This window comes from Fringilla coelebs, assembly GCF_963513975.1.
Source record: "Fringilla coelebs genome assembly, chromosome: 5".
NCBI lineage: Eukaryota > Metazoa > Chordata > Aves > Passeriformes > Fringillidae > Fringilla > Fringilla coelebs.
This window is the reverse complement of record NC_140033.1, coordinates 305698-323579: the sequence shown is the minus strand read 5'-3', so window position 1 is coordinate 323579 and position 17882 is coordinate 305698. Positions and strand designations below refer to the sequence as shown.

Here is a 17882-nt window from a genome sequence, read left to right as displayed (position 1 = left end):
TGGGGTTCCAGGTCCCCGTGGGTTCCAGGTCCCTGTGGGTTCCAGGTCCCCGTGGGTTCCAGGTCCCCATGGGTGCCGGGTTCCCGTGGGTTCCAGGTCCCTGTGGGTGCAGGTCCCTCTGTCTGCAGGGTCCCCGTGGGTTCCAGGTCCCCGTGGGTTCCAGGTCCCCATGGGTTCCAGGTCCCCGTGGGTTCCAGGTCCCCGTGGGTTCCAGGTCCCCGTGGGTTCCAGGTCCCTGTGGGGTTCCAGGTCCCCGTGGGTTCCAGGTCCCTGTGGGTTCCAGGTCCCCGTGGGTTCCAGGTCCCCATGAGTGCAGGGTCCCAGTGGGTTCCAGGTCCCCGTGGGTGACATTGGTGGCGGTGGCCGCTCGGAGCCCGCGCGGTGCCGCCGTTCCGGGCTGGATGCGCTCCCGGGAGCGGAGCTGCCGGAGTGATTTAATCCACCCTGACTGCAGCTGACCTTGGAAAGCCGCCCAGGCGCGGCTCCGGCTGCTCCGGGGGGAGCGGAGCCCAGGGGTGCCAGGGGGTCCCTGCACCCCCGACCCTTCCCGGCCCCTCCACGGGCACGTTGCCCTTGGATCCCGGGAATGCTTTGCCTGCTGTCCCCGGTGCTGGAGCTGGGGGTGGGGGTGCCAAGTCTGGTGTCACATGGACCCCAGCCTGCCCTCAGATGATCCCGGGCGTTTTCCCTGCAGCTCCGTGTCCCTCCAGCTGAGTGGCACCCCCAGGGCCTTTCCCAGCTTTCCGTGTCTGGAGTGTTCCATGGGGCTGGTGTGGTCTAAGGGGGGACATGGAACTTCATGGAATCATGGAATGGTTCCAGCCCTGCCATGGCAGGGACACCTCCCCTATCCCGAGTGGCTCCAAGCCTCATCCAGCCTGGCCTTGAGCACTTCCAGGGATCCAGGGGCAGCCACACCCTGTGCCAGGGCACCACTTGGCCTTGTGGAGCCTCATCCCATTGTCCTCGTCCCACGGATCCGACCTGTCCAGATCCCTCTGTGGAGCCTTCCTGCCCCTGGGCTCATCCGATACAGTGGGATACACAATAGAGGGCTTTCCTGTGGAGGAGTGACCCCATCCCATGGACCCCACCCCATGCCATGGATCCCATCCCATTATCCCATTATCCCACCCCACACCATCCCATCCCACCCCATCCCATGGATCCCATCCCATTATCCCATTATCCCACCCCACCTCGTTTCATCCCACCCCATCCCATGGATCCCATCCCATTATCCCATTATCCCACCCCATCCCACCCCACCCCGTCCCATCCCACCCCACCCCATCCCATGGATCCCATCCCATTATCCCATTATCCCATTATCCCATAATCCCATCCCATCCCAGTCTCTCCTGACTCCTCCCCGAGCCCCGGGATCCCCCGTTCCCCCCGGCTGCTCCGCCGCCGCCTCTCCCCGTTCCCAGTGCCGCATCCCGAGCCAGGTGTTTCCCACACCAGCCGCTCCTGAGCCAGACATCTCAAAAGCCCTGGAGCAGCTGAATTCCCAACCTGCCTCTCGGAGTAATCGGCGTCTCTTTTTCCCCTCCAGTGGTTCCGACGGGAGCTTTGCTGCGAGGAATCGCTGTAACCGCTCCCCTTAATTGGCTCTTTCCTGCCGGAGCCCCCTCTCCGCACGGAAAAGCCGCGGCTCCGGCGCCCTGCCAGACGCTCCGGCCCTTTTTGCATTTTGATGTTGGTTTAATGAGTGATTTTCGGGATGAGCCGAGGCTTTGGAGGGGTTCAGGGATGCTCCTGCCTCGCCTGTCTGGCTGCCTTTGGCTCAGCGCGGCTCCGGCCATGCGGAACGGGAACAGGAACAGGAGCAGGAAAGGGCCTGGGAAAAGTCCTCAGGGGCCAAGTCCGGCCCTGGGGCAGCAGCACTGGGGTGTCCCCAAAGATCCCCACTTCTCCCCCCTGTCATCCCAGTGTCACCCCCTCTACCCCAGAGCCTCAGGGTGTTCCAGCTGATACCAGGAAAGCGTTGAGGATGGAGCTTCCTTGGGGAAGCAGAGGGGTGGGATTGGGTGGGATTGGGTGGGATTGGGTGGGATTTTCATGGAAATGGCTCCTGCAGATGTGGGATGTGATGCTGGGAACTGCTGGGGGGTGATGCCTGGAGGAGGGGAGGTTCTGGGGGGACCTTGCAGGGCCTAAAGAGGCTCCAGGAGAGCTGCAGAGGGACTGGGGACAAGGCCTGGAGGGACAGGACACAGGGAATGTGTGTCATTCCACTGCCAGAGGGCAGGCATGGATGGGATCTTGGCAATGAGGAATTCCTGGCTGGGCTGGAACTGCCAGAGCAGCTGGGGCTGCCCCTGCATCCCTGGCAGTGCCCAAGGCCAGGCTGGACACTGGGGCTGGAGCAGCCTGGGACAGGGGGAGGTGTCCCTGCCATGGCAGGGGTGGCACTGGAGGGGCTCTGAGGTCCCTTCCCACCCAGCCCATTCCAGGATTCCCTGATCCCTGCATGTCCCAGCTCACCCCAAGCCCTGGTGCAGTGGGAGGGGATGCATCCAGCAGGATCTGCCCCCGAGGTGTTCCCAGTCCCTCTGTGGATCCCGAAGGGTGCCAGCAGTGTTCCAATCCCTCCCCACTGTGTCGGAGCCATGGGGGCACCGTGGGATTCCAGGCTCGGGATGCTCCCTGCCCTGCCCCGGCCCTTCCCATCCCTCCTGGACACCCTGATTCCAGGGCACAGCCCCGGCGCAGCGGGAAGCGCCGCTCCCGTCCCCCTGTCCCGGCGGGAATGTCGCGTCCATAAACCGGGGCTGCCACACCTCGGGATCCCCACGGAGCTCTGGGGACACCTGGCAGGGGCCGGAATCCCAGCTGGGATCTTGTCCTGCCTGGAAGCTCCGGGTTTAATGTGCCTGGGAGCTGGGAAATGGCTCCGTTCCCTGGGCATGGAGAAGGCTGGAGACTGGCAGTGGGAATGTGGGCATGGGGAGGATGGGGATGGGGATGGGGATGGGGATGGGGATGGGGATGGGGATGGGGATGGGGATGGGGATGGGGATGGGGATGAGGATGGGGATGGGGATGGGGATGGGGATGGGGATGGGGATGAGGATGAGGATGAGGATGAGGATGAGGATGGGGATGGGGATGGGGATGGGGATGGGGATGCGGATGAGGATGAGGATGAGGATGAGGGTGAGGGTGAGGGTGAGGGTGAGGATGAGGATGAGGATGAGGATGAGGATGAGGATGAGGATGAGGATGAGGGCCTGGCTGTCTGATTCCGGAGATTTGGGCATGGAGAGGATGAGGATAGGGATGAGGATGAGGATGAGGATGAGGATGGGGATAAGGATGAGGATGAGGATGGGAATAAGGATGAGGATGAGGATGAAGATGGGGAAGAAGATGAGGGAAGAGGGATGAGGGTGAGGGTGAGGGTGAGGGTGAGGGTGAGGGTGAGGATGGGGATGGGGATGAGGATGAGGATGGGGATCGGGATGGGGATGAAGATGAGGGATGAGGGTGAGGATGGGGATGAGGATGAGGATGGGGATGGGGATGAGGGATGAGGGTGAGGATGAGGATGAGGATGGGGATGAGGATGAGGGATGAGGATGAGGATGGGGATGAAGATGAGGGATGAGGGTGAGGGTGAGGGTGAGGGTGAGGGTGAGGGTGAGGGTGAGGGTGAGGGTGAGGGTGAGGACGAGGGCCTGGCTGGCTGATGCCGGTGAGGGTGAGGGTGAGGGTGAGGGTGAGGACGGGGATGGGGATGAGGATGAGGACGAGGGCCTGGCTGGCTGATGGCAGGCCCTGGCCGAGGGTGGGCCCTGAGCCGTTCCCCGTTGCAGGTGAACGTTTCCGTGGATTACATCCGCCCTGCCAGCAGCGCCACCGACACCATGCCGGCCTTCTCGGAGCGCACCTGTGCCACCGTCTCCATCGGCGGGATGTGAGTCACCCCCGGCACTGCCCACCCTGCCAGGGCTCTGGGGCGTTGGAGGGTGGCTCCCTCCCCACTTGGCCGGGCATCAGCCCCCATTCCTGACATCCCAGTGCTGGGATTCTGTGGGATACATTGGGATGCTGCTGTCTGGACCCCCCACACTGGCCCCCCACAGCTGCATTAGTTTTGGGGGATATTTGGATCAGGTTCCCCCCAGTCCGGCTGCCTCAGGGGTGGCTTTGGAGGAGTAATGCCTGCTGTGTACCCCGGGATGTTTGTCCTTCCCAAGGGACCCCTCCCTGATTTCCCTGAGGTGCCGGTGCCTCTGGCACATCCCTGTGGATAGGCCGAGCCTCTGGCACATCCCTGTGGATAGGCCGAGCCTCTGGCACATCCCTGTGGATAGGCCGAGCCTCCGGCTGGCAGCGGCTCCGGGAGCTGCGTAGGGAGGATTTGTCATAGGCCCTTGGTTGCTTTCCCAGTTTTTTTTCCCGGTAGCAGCTATTTTGGAAAGCGCCCAAAGCGCTGCAGCGCTGCCTTTCCCTCCCTGATCCAGGGGCTGCGAGAGCTGCACTTCCCTTCCTTCCCTTCCCTGTAAAACCTGGGAGAGCTGCCTTCTCCTGCTCCCTAATGCCAGGGCTGGGAGAGCTGCCCCTGCATTCCCGGGATGTTCCACCGTGCCTGTGCCATTCCCGGGATCTTCCACATCCCGTGCTGCATCCCGGGATGCCGGGGGTGGAACAGAGCAGGGTCTGTGTCCCGAGGCCTTTGCCAGGCTGGGATGGAGCAGGGAATAAAGCCTGGCTTGTCCTCCTGGAGTGTCCGCCCGGCATCTGGGCTGGGCTGAGCCTGCTTCGGATTCTGGGCACGGTGGCGCCGGGGCGGGAGCCAGGGCAGGAGCTGCAGCCCCAGTCCCAGCTCCGGGCACTGGGACTGGGGGGGCTGGAGCAAAAACCCAGCTTCTCCTGCTGGATCCCTGCTGATATCCCAGCCTGGATCCCTGCTGGAACCCTGCCCATATTCCTGCCTGGATCCCTACTCATCTCCCAGCCCCTATCCCTGCCCGCATCCTGCCCATTTCCCTGTCTGGATCCCTGTCTGGATCTCCTCTGGATCTCTTCTGGATCCCTGCCTGCATCCCTGTCTGCATCCCTGCTTGTGTCACCCCCTGGATCCCAGGATCCCTCCATTCCACTTCTCCCTTCCATCTCCTCCAAATTTTGGGCCTGATCCCTGCCCTAGGAGTGCTGGTGCATTCCAAAGCATCCCAGAGCATCCCAGAGCATCCCACAGCTCTCCACAGCATCCTGCACAATTCCGTAGCATCCCACAGCATCATCCTCAGAAAGAAAAAAGCTCCTAGAAATCCCTAACCCCACATTTCAGGAGTGCCCTGTGCTGTAATTCCAGGTGCAATTCCTGGCAGGAGTGGAGGATCCCTTCCCTGGGGTCAGCAGGGCTGGATGCTGCAGTTTGGGATGGTTTGGAGTTTGGGGGATGGGATGGGTTTGGCAGCCCTGATCCCGATCCTGATCCATGCTGAGCACCCGCTCCAGTGGGATGAAACCCCTCCCAAAACTTCCCTTGGGAAAGGAAATGTGGGAGGAGCTTAAAAATTGACATTTTGGGCTTGAAGTACCAAAATTGGCATTTTCCAGCCTAAGGAGATTTTTCCCATCGTATTCCCAGTCTTTAATTTGGGATCTGGGATAAACTGGGGGATGCTCCTTCCCTCCAGGCCACAGCTCCAGCTCCATTCCAGAGCTTTGCTGGGAGGTGGGGATGGGGGATTCCTCTGCTGCAGCTGGAATTCATGGGCTAGAATTCCTTCTCTGAGCCGTTATCCCTGCCTCCTTCGCCCTCACCCTCCTTCCCTGGGTGCCAGGATCAGTCCCTGTGGGAATTCTGAGCCTTAAAACCTCTGAACCCCGAAAGAATTTGGGCTTTTCCTGGGATTTTGATCCCAGTGAAGTGTTCTGGCGCTGGGAAGCAGCCAGATTTCATGGCTGGGAGTGCTGGGAATGCTCCAGAGCATATGGGCTCTCCAGTGGCCCAGGGAGGGGACATGTGGGACACTTTTCCACACCTTTTCCAGGATGCCCCTGGGATGGGGGTGAAGTGTGTTCAGGATGAGGATTTGGCTGTGATGGAGAGTGGGATGTCTGGGATGGGGAATGTCAGGGAGCGCCGGGAGCCGCCCTGGCTCTGCCCCAGCCTCCCCCTGCTCCTGCTCCTTCCCCAGCATTCCCGAGGTGCCCATTCCCAGTGTGCCCATTCTTAGGGTGCCCATTCCCAAGCTGCCTATTCCCGGGGTGCCCATTCCTGGTGCTCAGCATTCCCAGGCTGCCGCAGCTGCTCCGGCTGCAGCGATTCCCTCTCTCTCTCCAATCCCGAATTTTTTGATTCCTCCCCCTGCTCCGAGACCTAATTTTGGCTCCCAGTGCTGGATTTGCCCTTCCCCCACTCAGGAAGGGGCACACCCGGGATTCAGGAAGGGATCAGTCCCTCCATCCTCTGGATAGATCCTCTTTTTTGGGGATACAGAGGGAATTAGTGGGGGGGGGGGGCGGTGGCTGGAGGAGAATTAGGGAAGTGCTGGCGAAGGAGAATTCATGGATTTGCTTAAAGCAGTGGAATGTGATGGATTCAGCCCTGCCTGGCACAGGACCCCCTTGCTGATTCCAGAAATCCCAGTTCACTGGGAGAGGCTACTTCCAGCCCCTTCCCGTGGAAATGGGGGGCGGGGGAGGGGGGAGCCTCTCCCTGTCCCAGCTCCCCCCAAACTGATGCCCAACTTTTTTCCTGGAAAAAAAGTGGGATGGTTGAATTAAGGAGATTCCTGTGGGCTGGAGGCCATCACCCCTTAGGTTTGGGAGGAATCTGGGCATGGTGCCCCCCCTCCCAAACCAGTGCCCACACCCTGCTTCTGGAAAAAAGTGTTGAGAAATCAGAAGGAGGCTCTTGTGGGCTGGGAATGCTGAGCCTGCTGGGTTTGGGCTGGGGCAGGAGGGGGGTTGTGGGGTGAGATTTTTGGGGTGCTCCTGGGAGGCTTCTCCTAGTGGCATGAGCCCAGTTTGGGTCCCCCACTATGCCCAGAGAGCTGGGATGTGTCACTCCAAGGCCTTCCCTTGGGATGGGATGGGATGGAACTGGGGTGGGACGGGATGGGATGGGGTGGGATTGGGGTGGGATAGGATGGGATTGGGGTGGGATGGGGTGGGTTGGGATGAGATTGGGGTCTCCCTGCCCCATTCCCAGCCCCATCCCATCCCATTCCCACAGCAACATCGCGGAGGCTCTGGTCAGCAAGGGCCTGGCCACGGTGCTGCGCTACCGGCAGGACGACGACCAGCGCTCGGCGCACTACGATGAGCTGCTGGCGGCCGAGGCCCGGTGAGCGTGGGGCCAGGGCGGCTCTGCGGGGTCCCCTGTGCTCTCCCTGTCCCCCTGTCCCATCCCGTGTCCCCTGTCCTGTGTCGCCCTGCCCCATCCCTGTGGTTTGAGGTGATTCCCAACACAGCTGTCCGTGTCGCCCTGCCCCATCCCAGCCGTGTCCCCCGGGCACCCGTCTGTCCCCAGCCGTGTCTCAGGTGCACCAGATCCAGGTGTGCACAGCCCAGCTCCCCATGCAGAGGATCCCGTGGGGATCCCATATCCCAGTGCCCCCCATGTCCACAGGGATCGCCGTTCCCAGCCCCGGGAGCCCCCCAGGTGTCCCCATGTCCCTGTCCCTTATCCCACGCTCGCGCTGGCCCTGGAGTGGCGATGGCCCCCTCCCCTGCCTGGCCCCACTCCCTCCGGAGGCGGCTCCTGAGCCCGGCGGGAATGGTGGGATCTCAGCTCCTCCTTGGCAGCAGATCCCGGCACGATGCCGAGAGCCAGGGAGAGCAGCTTGGAGGGGGCTGCGGCGCCTTCCCGGGCAGGACTGGCTGCTGCGGGAAAAGGCGGATCGATCCGGAGAAAGCTGCTCCTGCTCCCACCCAGCCGTGCCCGGGCAGTGGGCGGCCGGCAGATTGCTCGGAGGCTCCTTCCCAGCGCCTGGAATGTGCCTTTTGGGAAGCCTGGCAGGAAGTCAGCAGCTCCGAGCTGCGGAGGGGGCACTGGGATACCGGGATACAGGGATGGGATCTGGCACCTGGAGCTGGATGTGGGGCTGGGATGTGGCACCTGGAGCTGGATGTGGGGCTGGGATGTGGCACCCTGAGCCAGAGCCACACTGCAGGGTTGGGGTTCAGCCTGGATGTCCCCAGGTGGAGGTGCTCGGTGTTCCCGCCCAATCCTGGAGCGGGGCTGGCGGTGGAGGTGGCTCATCCGTGCCATTGGGAGCTTTGGCACATCCCAAATCCAGGATTGTGCTGGCACCAGGTAGAGGAGCTGGCAGCTCGGGGACAATGCCAGGAACAGCAGGAATGGGAGATTTGGGATGAGGTTGTGGTGCAGGGCCTGGAGCAGGTCTAGGGATCCATTCAGCATTCCCAGCTCTTCAGAGAGCCTGGAATCCCAGCCCAGATCATTGGCTCTGGCAGAATCCTGGCACAGGATTCTTTCCAACCCTCCAGGCCAGGCCCTGGAGCAGGAGGGGACACTCCAGGCTCCAGGTGGGGACAGAGAGCTCGGTGGCCTCACCCTGGGGGAACATCCCAGGGGAACGTCCCAGCCCTGCATCCCTGTGCCGAGACAAGGATCCGGATGCAGCTCCAACATCCTGCTGGTTTTCCCTGCGTTCAGTGCCCTCCGTGTGTGGCATTCCCCATCCTGGCTCGTGGGAAGCCCTCGTTCCACGGCTGGGACAGCCCGGGTGTCCCGGCGGGCACGGGGGAGGCTCCAGCTCCTCCTGCTGCCACAGGAGCTGATTCCCGGCGCTCCCTCTCCTCTGCAGGGCCATCAAGAACGGGAAGGGGCTGCACAGCAAGAAGGAGGTGCCGATCCACAGGGTGGCCGACATCTCCGGAGTAAGGGTCCATCCCCTCGGGCACGCGGGATGGGCGGGAATTCCGCAGGGGATCGCGGGATGAAATCCACGTGTGGAGCTGCTGGGGGTTTTTCCCTTTTTCCCTTGGATAAATAAGCAGGGAGTTGCCCCATAGCCTGGGAACCAGGAATGCTGGCAGGAATCCGGGATTGCCCGGCTCTGCTGAGGGAATTTAGGGATCCCCACTCCTCCCAGCAGAGCTCATTACATTTTCCTCAATTAATTAATATTTTTGAGGATTTCTGTGGAGCCCTTCGATGCTGGGATGGGGAGGGGCAGGTCCCGGGAAAGGAGAGTGACGGGATGCTCCGTTAGGGATGGGGGAAGTGGGGAAATGGGGCCGGATCTGTCCTGCTGATCCAGGCAGCTGCCCTGCGGGGACGGATAGGATGGGCTTTGGGATGGACTCGGGGATGGGTTTAGGGATGAATTTTGGATGTATTTTGGCTGGGTTTGGGATGTATTTGGGATGTGTTTTGGGATATATTTAGGATTTATTTTGGGATGGATTTGGGATTTTTGGATGTATTTTGAGATGAGTTTGGGATGTGCTTTGGGATATTTTGGGGATTTTGGGATGGATTTGGGATTTTTGGATGTATTTTGAGATGTATTTTGAGATGTATTTGGGATGTGTTTTGGAATATTTTGGGGATTTTGGGATGGATTTGGCATGCATTTTGGGATATATTTGGGATGTGCTTTGGGATGTGTTTTGGGATGTTTTTGGGATTTTGGGATGGATTTGGGGTTTTTGGATGTATTTTGAGATGAGTTTTGAGATGTATTTAGGATGTGCTTTGGGATATTTTTGGGATTTTGGGATGGATTTGGGATTTTTGGATGTATTTTGAGATTTATTTGGGATGTGTTTTGGAGTATTTTTGGGATTTGGGGATATATTTGGGATGCATTTTGGGATATATTTGGGATGTGCTTTGGGATGTATTTGGGATTTCTTTTGAGATGTATTAGGGATATGTTTTGGGATGTATTTGGGATTTTGAGATGGATTTGGAATGCATTTTGGGATATATTTGGGATTTGTTTTGGGATGTATTTGGGATTTTTGGATGTATTTTGAGATGTGTTTTGAGATGTATTTGGGATGGGGTTTGGGATATTTTTGGGATTTTGGGATGGATTTGGGATGCATTTTGGGATATATTTGGGATGTATTAGGGATGTGTTTTGGGATGGATTTGGGATTTGCTTTGGGATGTGTTTTGAGATGTGTGTTGGGATATATTTGGGATGTGGGCTGTGTTTGGGGTGCACGGCCCATCCCGAGCTGGAAGCGCTCAGCTCCGTGCCCAGGTGTCACACCCCAGGTGACACAGGGGACCAGGATCAGCCCCCGGCCCCGCAGGTGGGGGTTCCGGGGTCCCTGAATCCCCGTTTTCCCGCAGGACACGCAGAAGGCGAAGCAGTTCCTGCCCTTCCTGCAGCGCGCCGGCCGCTCCGAGGCCGTGGTAGAGTACGTGTTCAGCGGCTCCCGCCTGAAGCTCTTCCTGCCCAAGGAAACCTGCCTGATCACCTTCCTGCTCGCAGGTGGGGAGCCGGGAGAGATCCCAGGATCGGCTCCGCGGGGTTCCTGGGATCGGTGCTGCGGGGTTCTGGGATCGGCACCACGGGGTTCCGGGATCGGCTCCGCGGGGTTCTGGGATCGGCACTGTGGGATCCTGGGATCAGCACCATGGGGTTCCGGGATCAGCACTGTGGGGTTCCTGGGATTGGCACCTTGGGATCCCAGGATCAGCACCATGAGGTTCCGGGATCAGCACTGTGGGGTTCCTGGGATCAGCACCGTGGGGTTCCTGGGATCGGCACCTTGGGATCCCAGGATCAGCACCACCAGGTTCCGGGGATCAGCATCGGAACATCCCCTGGGCTGGCAGGGGAGCATTCCCTGGGTTGGGGCATCCTGGGATGAAGGGTTGCAATTAATGCTGGAGCTGCCTCAGGCCAGGCTGGGAGGGGTGGGGGAGGTTGGGATTGGGAAGGGTGATCCCACCGAAGAAACTTGGGAGCAGGCAGGGAAACACAAACTGGGGAGAGGGGAGGGAATGCTGGGATGGGGATATAGATGAGGATAGGATAGACTGGGAATGAGGAGCAGGATAGGGGTGAGGATGAGAATGGGGGTGGGAATGGTGATAGGATGAACATCAGAATGAGAGTGGGGATGAAGATGGGAATGGGATGAAGATGAGGATGAGGAAGAATTCCATCAGCGTTTCAAGGATTCAGTCCTAGGATCAAACACTCGGAAAGGTGGGAGTGTTTATCCTGGGGGATAATCCCTGGAGTCAGGGATTCTTTGTCCATCCCTTTGTTCCTAGAATTGGGAATGTGTCCTGTCTCTGTCCCCCCTGGACACCAGCACTGGGATGGGCCTTTGGGGAGTGAGGCCTCCATCCCTGCTCCCAGTGATGCTGGGATGTCTCCTGGTGCTGAGATCCCTGCTCCACGGGGGAGTCCCCATTCCGTGAGAGTCCCTGCTCCATGGGCATCCCTGCTCCGTGGTTCTCCTCCTTGGAGATCTCTGCTCCACGGGAATTCCTGCTCCATTGGTATTCCTACTCCATGGTCCTGCTCTATGGGAATTCCTGCTCCATTGGGAATCCTGCTTCACCCTGCTCTCTTCTAGAAGGGATGGATCCTCAAAACCATCCCATCCCATAGAATACCATGATCCTGGCAGGACCTTCCGGCTTTTATTTTCCCTGTTTTTTGTTGGATTTCTCCCCGGTGCCATTCCCAACCCTCCTCTGCCAAGCCAGGAATAGGATAAATATCCGCCTTTTATCAACGCCTGCCTTTTTTATGGATATCAAATGCAAATGAGCACCAGAAAGAGATGCCAAGTCCCTTAAAATGTGACTCCAGGGATGCTCCCGAGGGAGCTCATCCCGGCTTTCCAGCTAAAATAGATCCGTCAGAGCACTATAAATATGTGCAAATACAGGCACCGGTTTAATCCCGAATTCCTCTCCCGGCAAAACTCAGGAGCCTGACGCCTTCCCGGAGCGGGGGCTGGGAGCAGGAGGATTCCCAAGGGATGAGGGGGCACCTCTGGGGATGTTGGAGTGGCCAGGTGTCTCCAAGGGGTCCAAGATCTTCCCCAGGAGCTGTGGGATTGGGAGGCGGGGAGGGGAATCCGGAGTTTTTCTGTGTGAGCATTCTCAACGTGGGGCTGTCCCAGTGCTGCTCCCGCCGGGATCCGGAGCAGATCCTCGGTGTTCCAGTCCCACTCCCACAGTTCCCGGGTGTCCCCTCCCTCCAGCTCACCTCCCCTGCTCCCAAAATCCATAAATCTGCAGGAGATCGATCCCTGGCGCTCGGCCCCGGCACAGCCGATCCCGGCCCGGAGCCATCCCAGATCCTGGTGCTGGCTGCGGCTCTGGCACAGCGAGGGTGCAAACTGCTCAAACCCCTGGAATCAAAGCTGGAAGGGTCCTTGCTCCGAGGGATTCTCCCTGAAAGATCTGTTCTGTCTGTTCCCACTGAGGGCCGGGGAGGAATTCCTCCTGGAAACCTGGTGCAGGATCCTACAGGCCTGCTGTGGAATGCCCCGGGATGCCTTGGGATGCTTCGGGATATCCCAGGGCTGCTGTGGGGCACAGGGAATGCTCTGGAATGTCCATGGAATGCTGAGGGATACCTTGGGATGCTCAGGATGCCGCAGGGTACTCTGGGATGCGGCGGAATTCTTGCCCCCATCCCTCCGGGGCTGATTCTGGGATGGGAGCAGCCCCACAGCTGCCCCCTCCGTCCCGGCCCTGGCCCTGGCCCTGGCTGGGCAGGATTGTGCTGGAATTCTCTGGGAAGCCCAGGGGAGCGCGGTGGCTGCAGCACTTCCAGCCGCATCCCTCATTAATCCGTCACGGCTTCCCGGGAAGCGCGGCACAGCCGCAGATTCGGGATTAGCTGCTATTTTTAAAGTGCTGGAGAACTTTTCCGGGTGCCAAGCGTCCCCTCCCCGCTCCTGCCAGCATTCCTGGGGGGATGAGCGGCCCAGCCCAGCCTTGGGAGCTGTCCCTCTTGCAGAACCTTCCCTCAGGTGGGCTCGGGCAGCGTCAGAGGCCGCAGAGCATCCGGAGCGGGATCGCAGCCGGGAGCCGGCGGAGTTTAGGGATTCCAGTGCTTCCTCAGCTCTTCCCTTGTTATTTTGAAGGAAAGAATTCCACAGTGGCCCATGAGACCCCCTGGCCCCTTCCATGGAGGAGGAAGGGCAGCTCCAGCCTCTCATTCCCATTCCCAGTGTGGCACTGGGGGTTGCTCCTTGCTGGAGAAATTTGGCATCAGTGCTGGGTCAGGATAAGAGCCAGGGTTGGGATCAGAGCCGTGCCAGAGCCCACCCAGTGCTGGAAGGAGAATCCTGGGGTGATCCCAGATTTTGGGGGCACCTGATGGTTCCAAATCATGAACAAAGATCCCAGGATTTCCTGCTCCCCATCCCACATTTTGATGTATTTCCCAGAATTCCCCTTTTCCAGAAGTCCCCCTTTCTGTCCCCATTTTTGGGGACAGAGGACATTGGTGTTATGAAGGGCAGAGACAGGGATGGGAAGCTCCTTCTTGATTCCCTGGAAATGTCTTCCCTTGGAGGCAGCCAAGGAATGGGGACTGGGATGGGATGGGAATACAGCAGGGCCAGGGATGAGGATGAGGATGAGGGTGAGGGTGAGGATGGGGATGAGGATGAGGACGAGGGCCTGGCTGGCTGATGCCGGTGAGGGTGAGAATGAGGATGAGGATGAGGATGAGGATGAGGATGAGGATGAGGATGAGGATGAGGATGAGGAAGGACCCAGTGGCACAGGGACATTGTGCCTCAGGATGGGCTCTGGGTGCTGTCAGCTGCTCCAGGCAGGATCTGTGTCCTTGTGTCCCCGGGTGTTGGTGACACTGATGTGGCCCTGGGAATGTGGCACCTCCTCACTCGTGGCTCCAGCTTGGAGCTGTATTCCGGCACTTCATTAATTATGCAAATTATGTAAATTATCATTAATAATGCAGGACTTCCCTGTGCTCTGAGCCGAGGCAGGGGGATCCCGGGGGCAGCAGGAGAAGGGGGCAGGGGAGTGGCTGTGAGAGGGATCTGGATGGGGGCCTGGATGTGTCCCCCTGTCGCCACCCCTGTTTGTCCCTGAGTCCCCATCCCTGTGGACACATCCCCATGTCCCTATCCCTGTTTGTCCCCATGTCCCATCCCTGTTTATCCCTGTGTCCCCATCCCTGTTGGTCCCAGCCTGTCCCACAGCCATGCCACCCCTGGACCCTCCCAGAGCTACCCGCATCTCCCTTTTTTCCAGTGTCCCCATCCCTCCCAGCCCTTCCCAGGGTGCCCTTCCCAGGGTGCCCTTCCCGGGGTGCCATTCCCGGGGTGCCCTTCCCGGGGTGCCATTCCCATGGTGCCCTTCCCAGGGTGCCCTTCCCGGGGTGCCATTCCCGGGGTGCCCTTCCCGGGGTGCCCTTCCCGGGGTGCCATTCCCAGGGTGCCCTTCCCGGGGTGCCATTCCCGGCGTGCCCTTCCCGGGGTGCCATTCCCGGGCTGCCATTCCCGGGGTGCCATTCCCGGGCTGCCATTCCCGGGGTTCCATTCCCAGCGTGCCCTTCCCATGGTGCCATTCCCACGGTGCCATTCCCGGGGTTCCATTCCCAGCGTGCCCTTCCCATGGTGCCATTCCCACGGTGCCCTTCCCGGGGTGCCATTCCCAGGCCCTGACCCTGCCGGTTTTCCCGCAGGGATCGAGTGCCCGCGGGGTGCCCGGAATGTGCCGGGGCTGGCGCAGGAGGGGGAGCCCTTCAGCGAGGAGGCCACGCTCTTCACCAAGGAGCTCGTGCTGCAGAGGGAGGTACGGCAGAGCCGGGCTGGGGATCCGGGGGTACCAGGGGTATCCTGTGGGATATGGAGAGATCCCAGGGGATACTGAGAGTGCCCTGGGCAGGTGCAGGATGGATGTGGGGTTGGGTGTGGGGTTGGATTCCGGATGGATCCCCCGTTTAAAGCTGTTCCCATTAACGTCTCCGGATATTAAAATTCCCTGGAACTCCTGTGATTTCCCTGATTGCAGCTCCGGAGCTCAGGGCCCATTTTGGGTAATTTTTCTGTGATTCACAATTCCAAGGTGGATACCGGATCCTTCCCCCCTGTGACTGTCATGGTCCTACTGAGCCAAAATTCAGGGACTGATGCTCCCATCCAGATGTTGGTACTGGTACAGATGTGGGCATGGATAGAGATGGGATTTCTGGGTCCAGATGGGATTTATGGATCCAGATGTGGCTGTGGCCGCGCACGTGGTTGATGCAGATGTGGATGCAGCTGCAGCTTTGGGCATGGATCCAGATGTGGGCAGGCATGCAGATGTTGACATGGATGCAGCTTTGGGCAGGGATACAGATGTGGTTTGTGGATGCAGATGTGGCTGCAGGTCTAGGTGTGGGCAGAGTGACAGCTGTGGCCCTGGATCCAGGTGTTGCCATGGGTACAGATGTGGTGGACACAGGTGCAGCTGTGGCTGTGGACCCAGATGCAGGTGTGGGTCCAGATGTGGGTGTGGATCCAGATGTGGCAGCAGCTGCAGGCCAGTTGTGCCAGCTGTGGGGACATGGGGATGCAGGGGCACAGGGACGTGGGACATGGGGATGCAGGGACCTGAGGGTAGGGAAGCACAGGGACAGGAGGACACAGGGGTGTAGGGATACAGGAATGAGGAGAAACAGGGACACAGGAGGACAGGGACACGAGGACACGGGGACACGGGGGCGTAGGGATACAGGAACGTGGAGAAACAGGGACACGAGGACACAGGGATGCAGGGGTGCAGGGATACAGGAACATGGAGAAACAGGGACACGGGAGTACAGGGACACGGGGACACAGGGACACTGCAGTCGTCCCTCTCCCTGCTCAGCATCTCGCGCTGCCGGGAATTGCTGACCCGCATCCCAAGGGCTTCGCTCCGCTGCCTCGGCACATTCCGGAGGCTCCGCGCTGCACCTGCCCAGGAATGCCGTGGCAGGAAGGCCAGATGGAGCCGGAGCTGCTTCCCAGGAATGCTGTGGCAGGGAGGACACGTGGAAGCCGGGACGCTTCCTGGGAATGTGGTGGGGAGGCCGTGGGAAGATGGGCTGCTGCCCAGGAACGTGGCTGTGGGGAGGCCACGTGGAACAGGGGATGCGGGGCAGGAGCCGGGGATGCGGGGCAGGAGCGCCGCGGCAGGGAGGCCGTGGGAGGCCGGGGCGCTGCCCAGGCCCATTCCTGGCTCCGGCCGCGGGTCCCGACGCGGCTCCCCGCGGTTCCCACGGTGGCCCCGGCCGCGTTCCCGCCGGCAGCCGAGTCCCTGCCCACCCCCACAGCCGTGGGATATTTTTATCCGGCGGCTCCGGCTGCTGCTGACTCACGGGCCTGGAGCCGCCGCTGACGAACCGGCCCCGCAGCGTGGGGGGCAGGGGGTGCTGGGATGTTCCGGCGGGATCGCGGCTCCCGGAGCGCCCGGGAAGGGCCCAGGGGACCCCCGGGAGCCCCTCGGCTCCTCCGCGGCCGTGCTGATCCTGCAGGAGCTGCTGATCCTCCGGGAACGCCGGGAAACTGCCCCGGCCCCCCCACATGTTCCAGTGCCTTCTGTCCGCTGGAGCTGTGAATTCCCAGTGGGTCAGTCCTGCCCTGATCCCAGCACGGATCCCAGTCCCAATCCCATCCTGATCCCAGCACTGATCCCAGTCCCAGTCCCAGACTGATTCAGGCACTGATCCCAATCCTAATCCCAGCCTGATCCCAGTATTGATCCCAACTCCAATCCCAGCACCAATCCTAACCCTGATCCCACGGTCAATCCCAACACTTATCCCAATCCCAGCACTGATCCCAGCACAAATCCCAATCCCAAGGCCGATGCCAGCCCTATGCTTGGAGCATTCACCGTGTCCCATTGCACTGTCCCACATCCCACCCCATCCCACCTCACCTGCTCCCTCCAGAGCCACTGATGCCGGGGGCAGGCATGAGCAGAACTCCAAATCCCGCTGCCGTGGGGACTTCCCTGACATTCCCTAAAAATCCCTGGATTTAATTTGTCTGTATTTGCCTTTCCCCACATCCCAGGGCCTGATTCCCACCCTGCTCCGAAAGAATCATTCCAGGGAAAGACCTGGGGTTGCTCTGGGAGTTGGGGATCCGGGGGGATTGTCCTTAGCAAGATGGATAGGATGGAATTCCTGGAAGTGGGAGCTGGGGGGTCCAGAATCAGAGGGGTTTGGGGTTGGGTTGGGTTGGGATGGGATGGGATGGGGATGAGGTTGAGGATGAGATTGAGATTGAGGATGAGGATGAGGATGGGATAATGATGATGATGATGATTGATGATGATGATGATGATGAAATCAGCTGCTCTAATTTTGAGCTAAAATCAGGGCTAATAAAATCCATAAATCCCTCCAGCCCCCTGCAGCATTCCCAGGATTTTTGGGATCACTCCTGTCTGTCCCCAGCGCAGGGAGGAGGGGGGGGTTCATCCCCCAGGATGAACAGGAGGTGTTGGCATTCCCAGATTGGGTGGGAAAATTCAGGAATAAAGGGAAAAGCAGGAATATGATTTTGGGAAAAACTGACCCGGATCCGCCAAAAAATAGCAAAAATCCTAAAAATCCCCCAAATCCCAGCACTGAACACTGACAGCTGCATGGTGACTGGGGGAGGGGCTCAGCCCCCCGGACGTGGTGGCGGCGCTGGGGTGGAGGTGGCACCTTGGGGACACTGTTGCCATCCAAGGTCCCTGTGTCTCCACTGCCACAGGGACACTCTGTGTCCCTGTCCCTGTGTCCCTTGTCCCCACCACCAGTACCCAGCACACCCCGTGTCCTGACGGTGGCACCCGGTGTCCAGGCTGGGGTCCCGGTGTCCTGTCACCAGGCTGGAGGTCCCAATGTCCCCACACAGCCGAGGCTCCTGGTGTCCCTCAAAGTGTCCCTGTTCCACAGAGGAGG

General features: G+C 60.0%; 1 protein-coding gene across 1 annotated transcript in view; it reads left to right on the top strand.

Annotated features, from left to right (window-relative positions):
• SND1 (staphylococcal nuclease and tudor domain containing 1) overlaps positions 1-17882 on the top strand; it is a 74102-nt gene that overhangs the window by 43442 nt on the left and 12778 nt on the right. The window contains exons 12-16 of the mRNA XM_084206083.1: positions 3822-3922; positions 7199-7309; positions 8796-8868; positions 10298-10439; positions 14640-14749. Of these exons, the coding sequence (XP_084062209.1) occupies positions 3822-3922; positions 7199-7309; positions 8796-8868; positions 10298-10439; positions 14640-14749 (537 nt within the window). The remainder of the gene's footprint in view (positions 1-3821; positions 3923-7198; positions 7310-8795; positions 8869-10297; positions 10440-14639; positions 14750-17882) is intronic.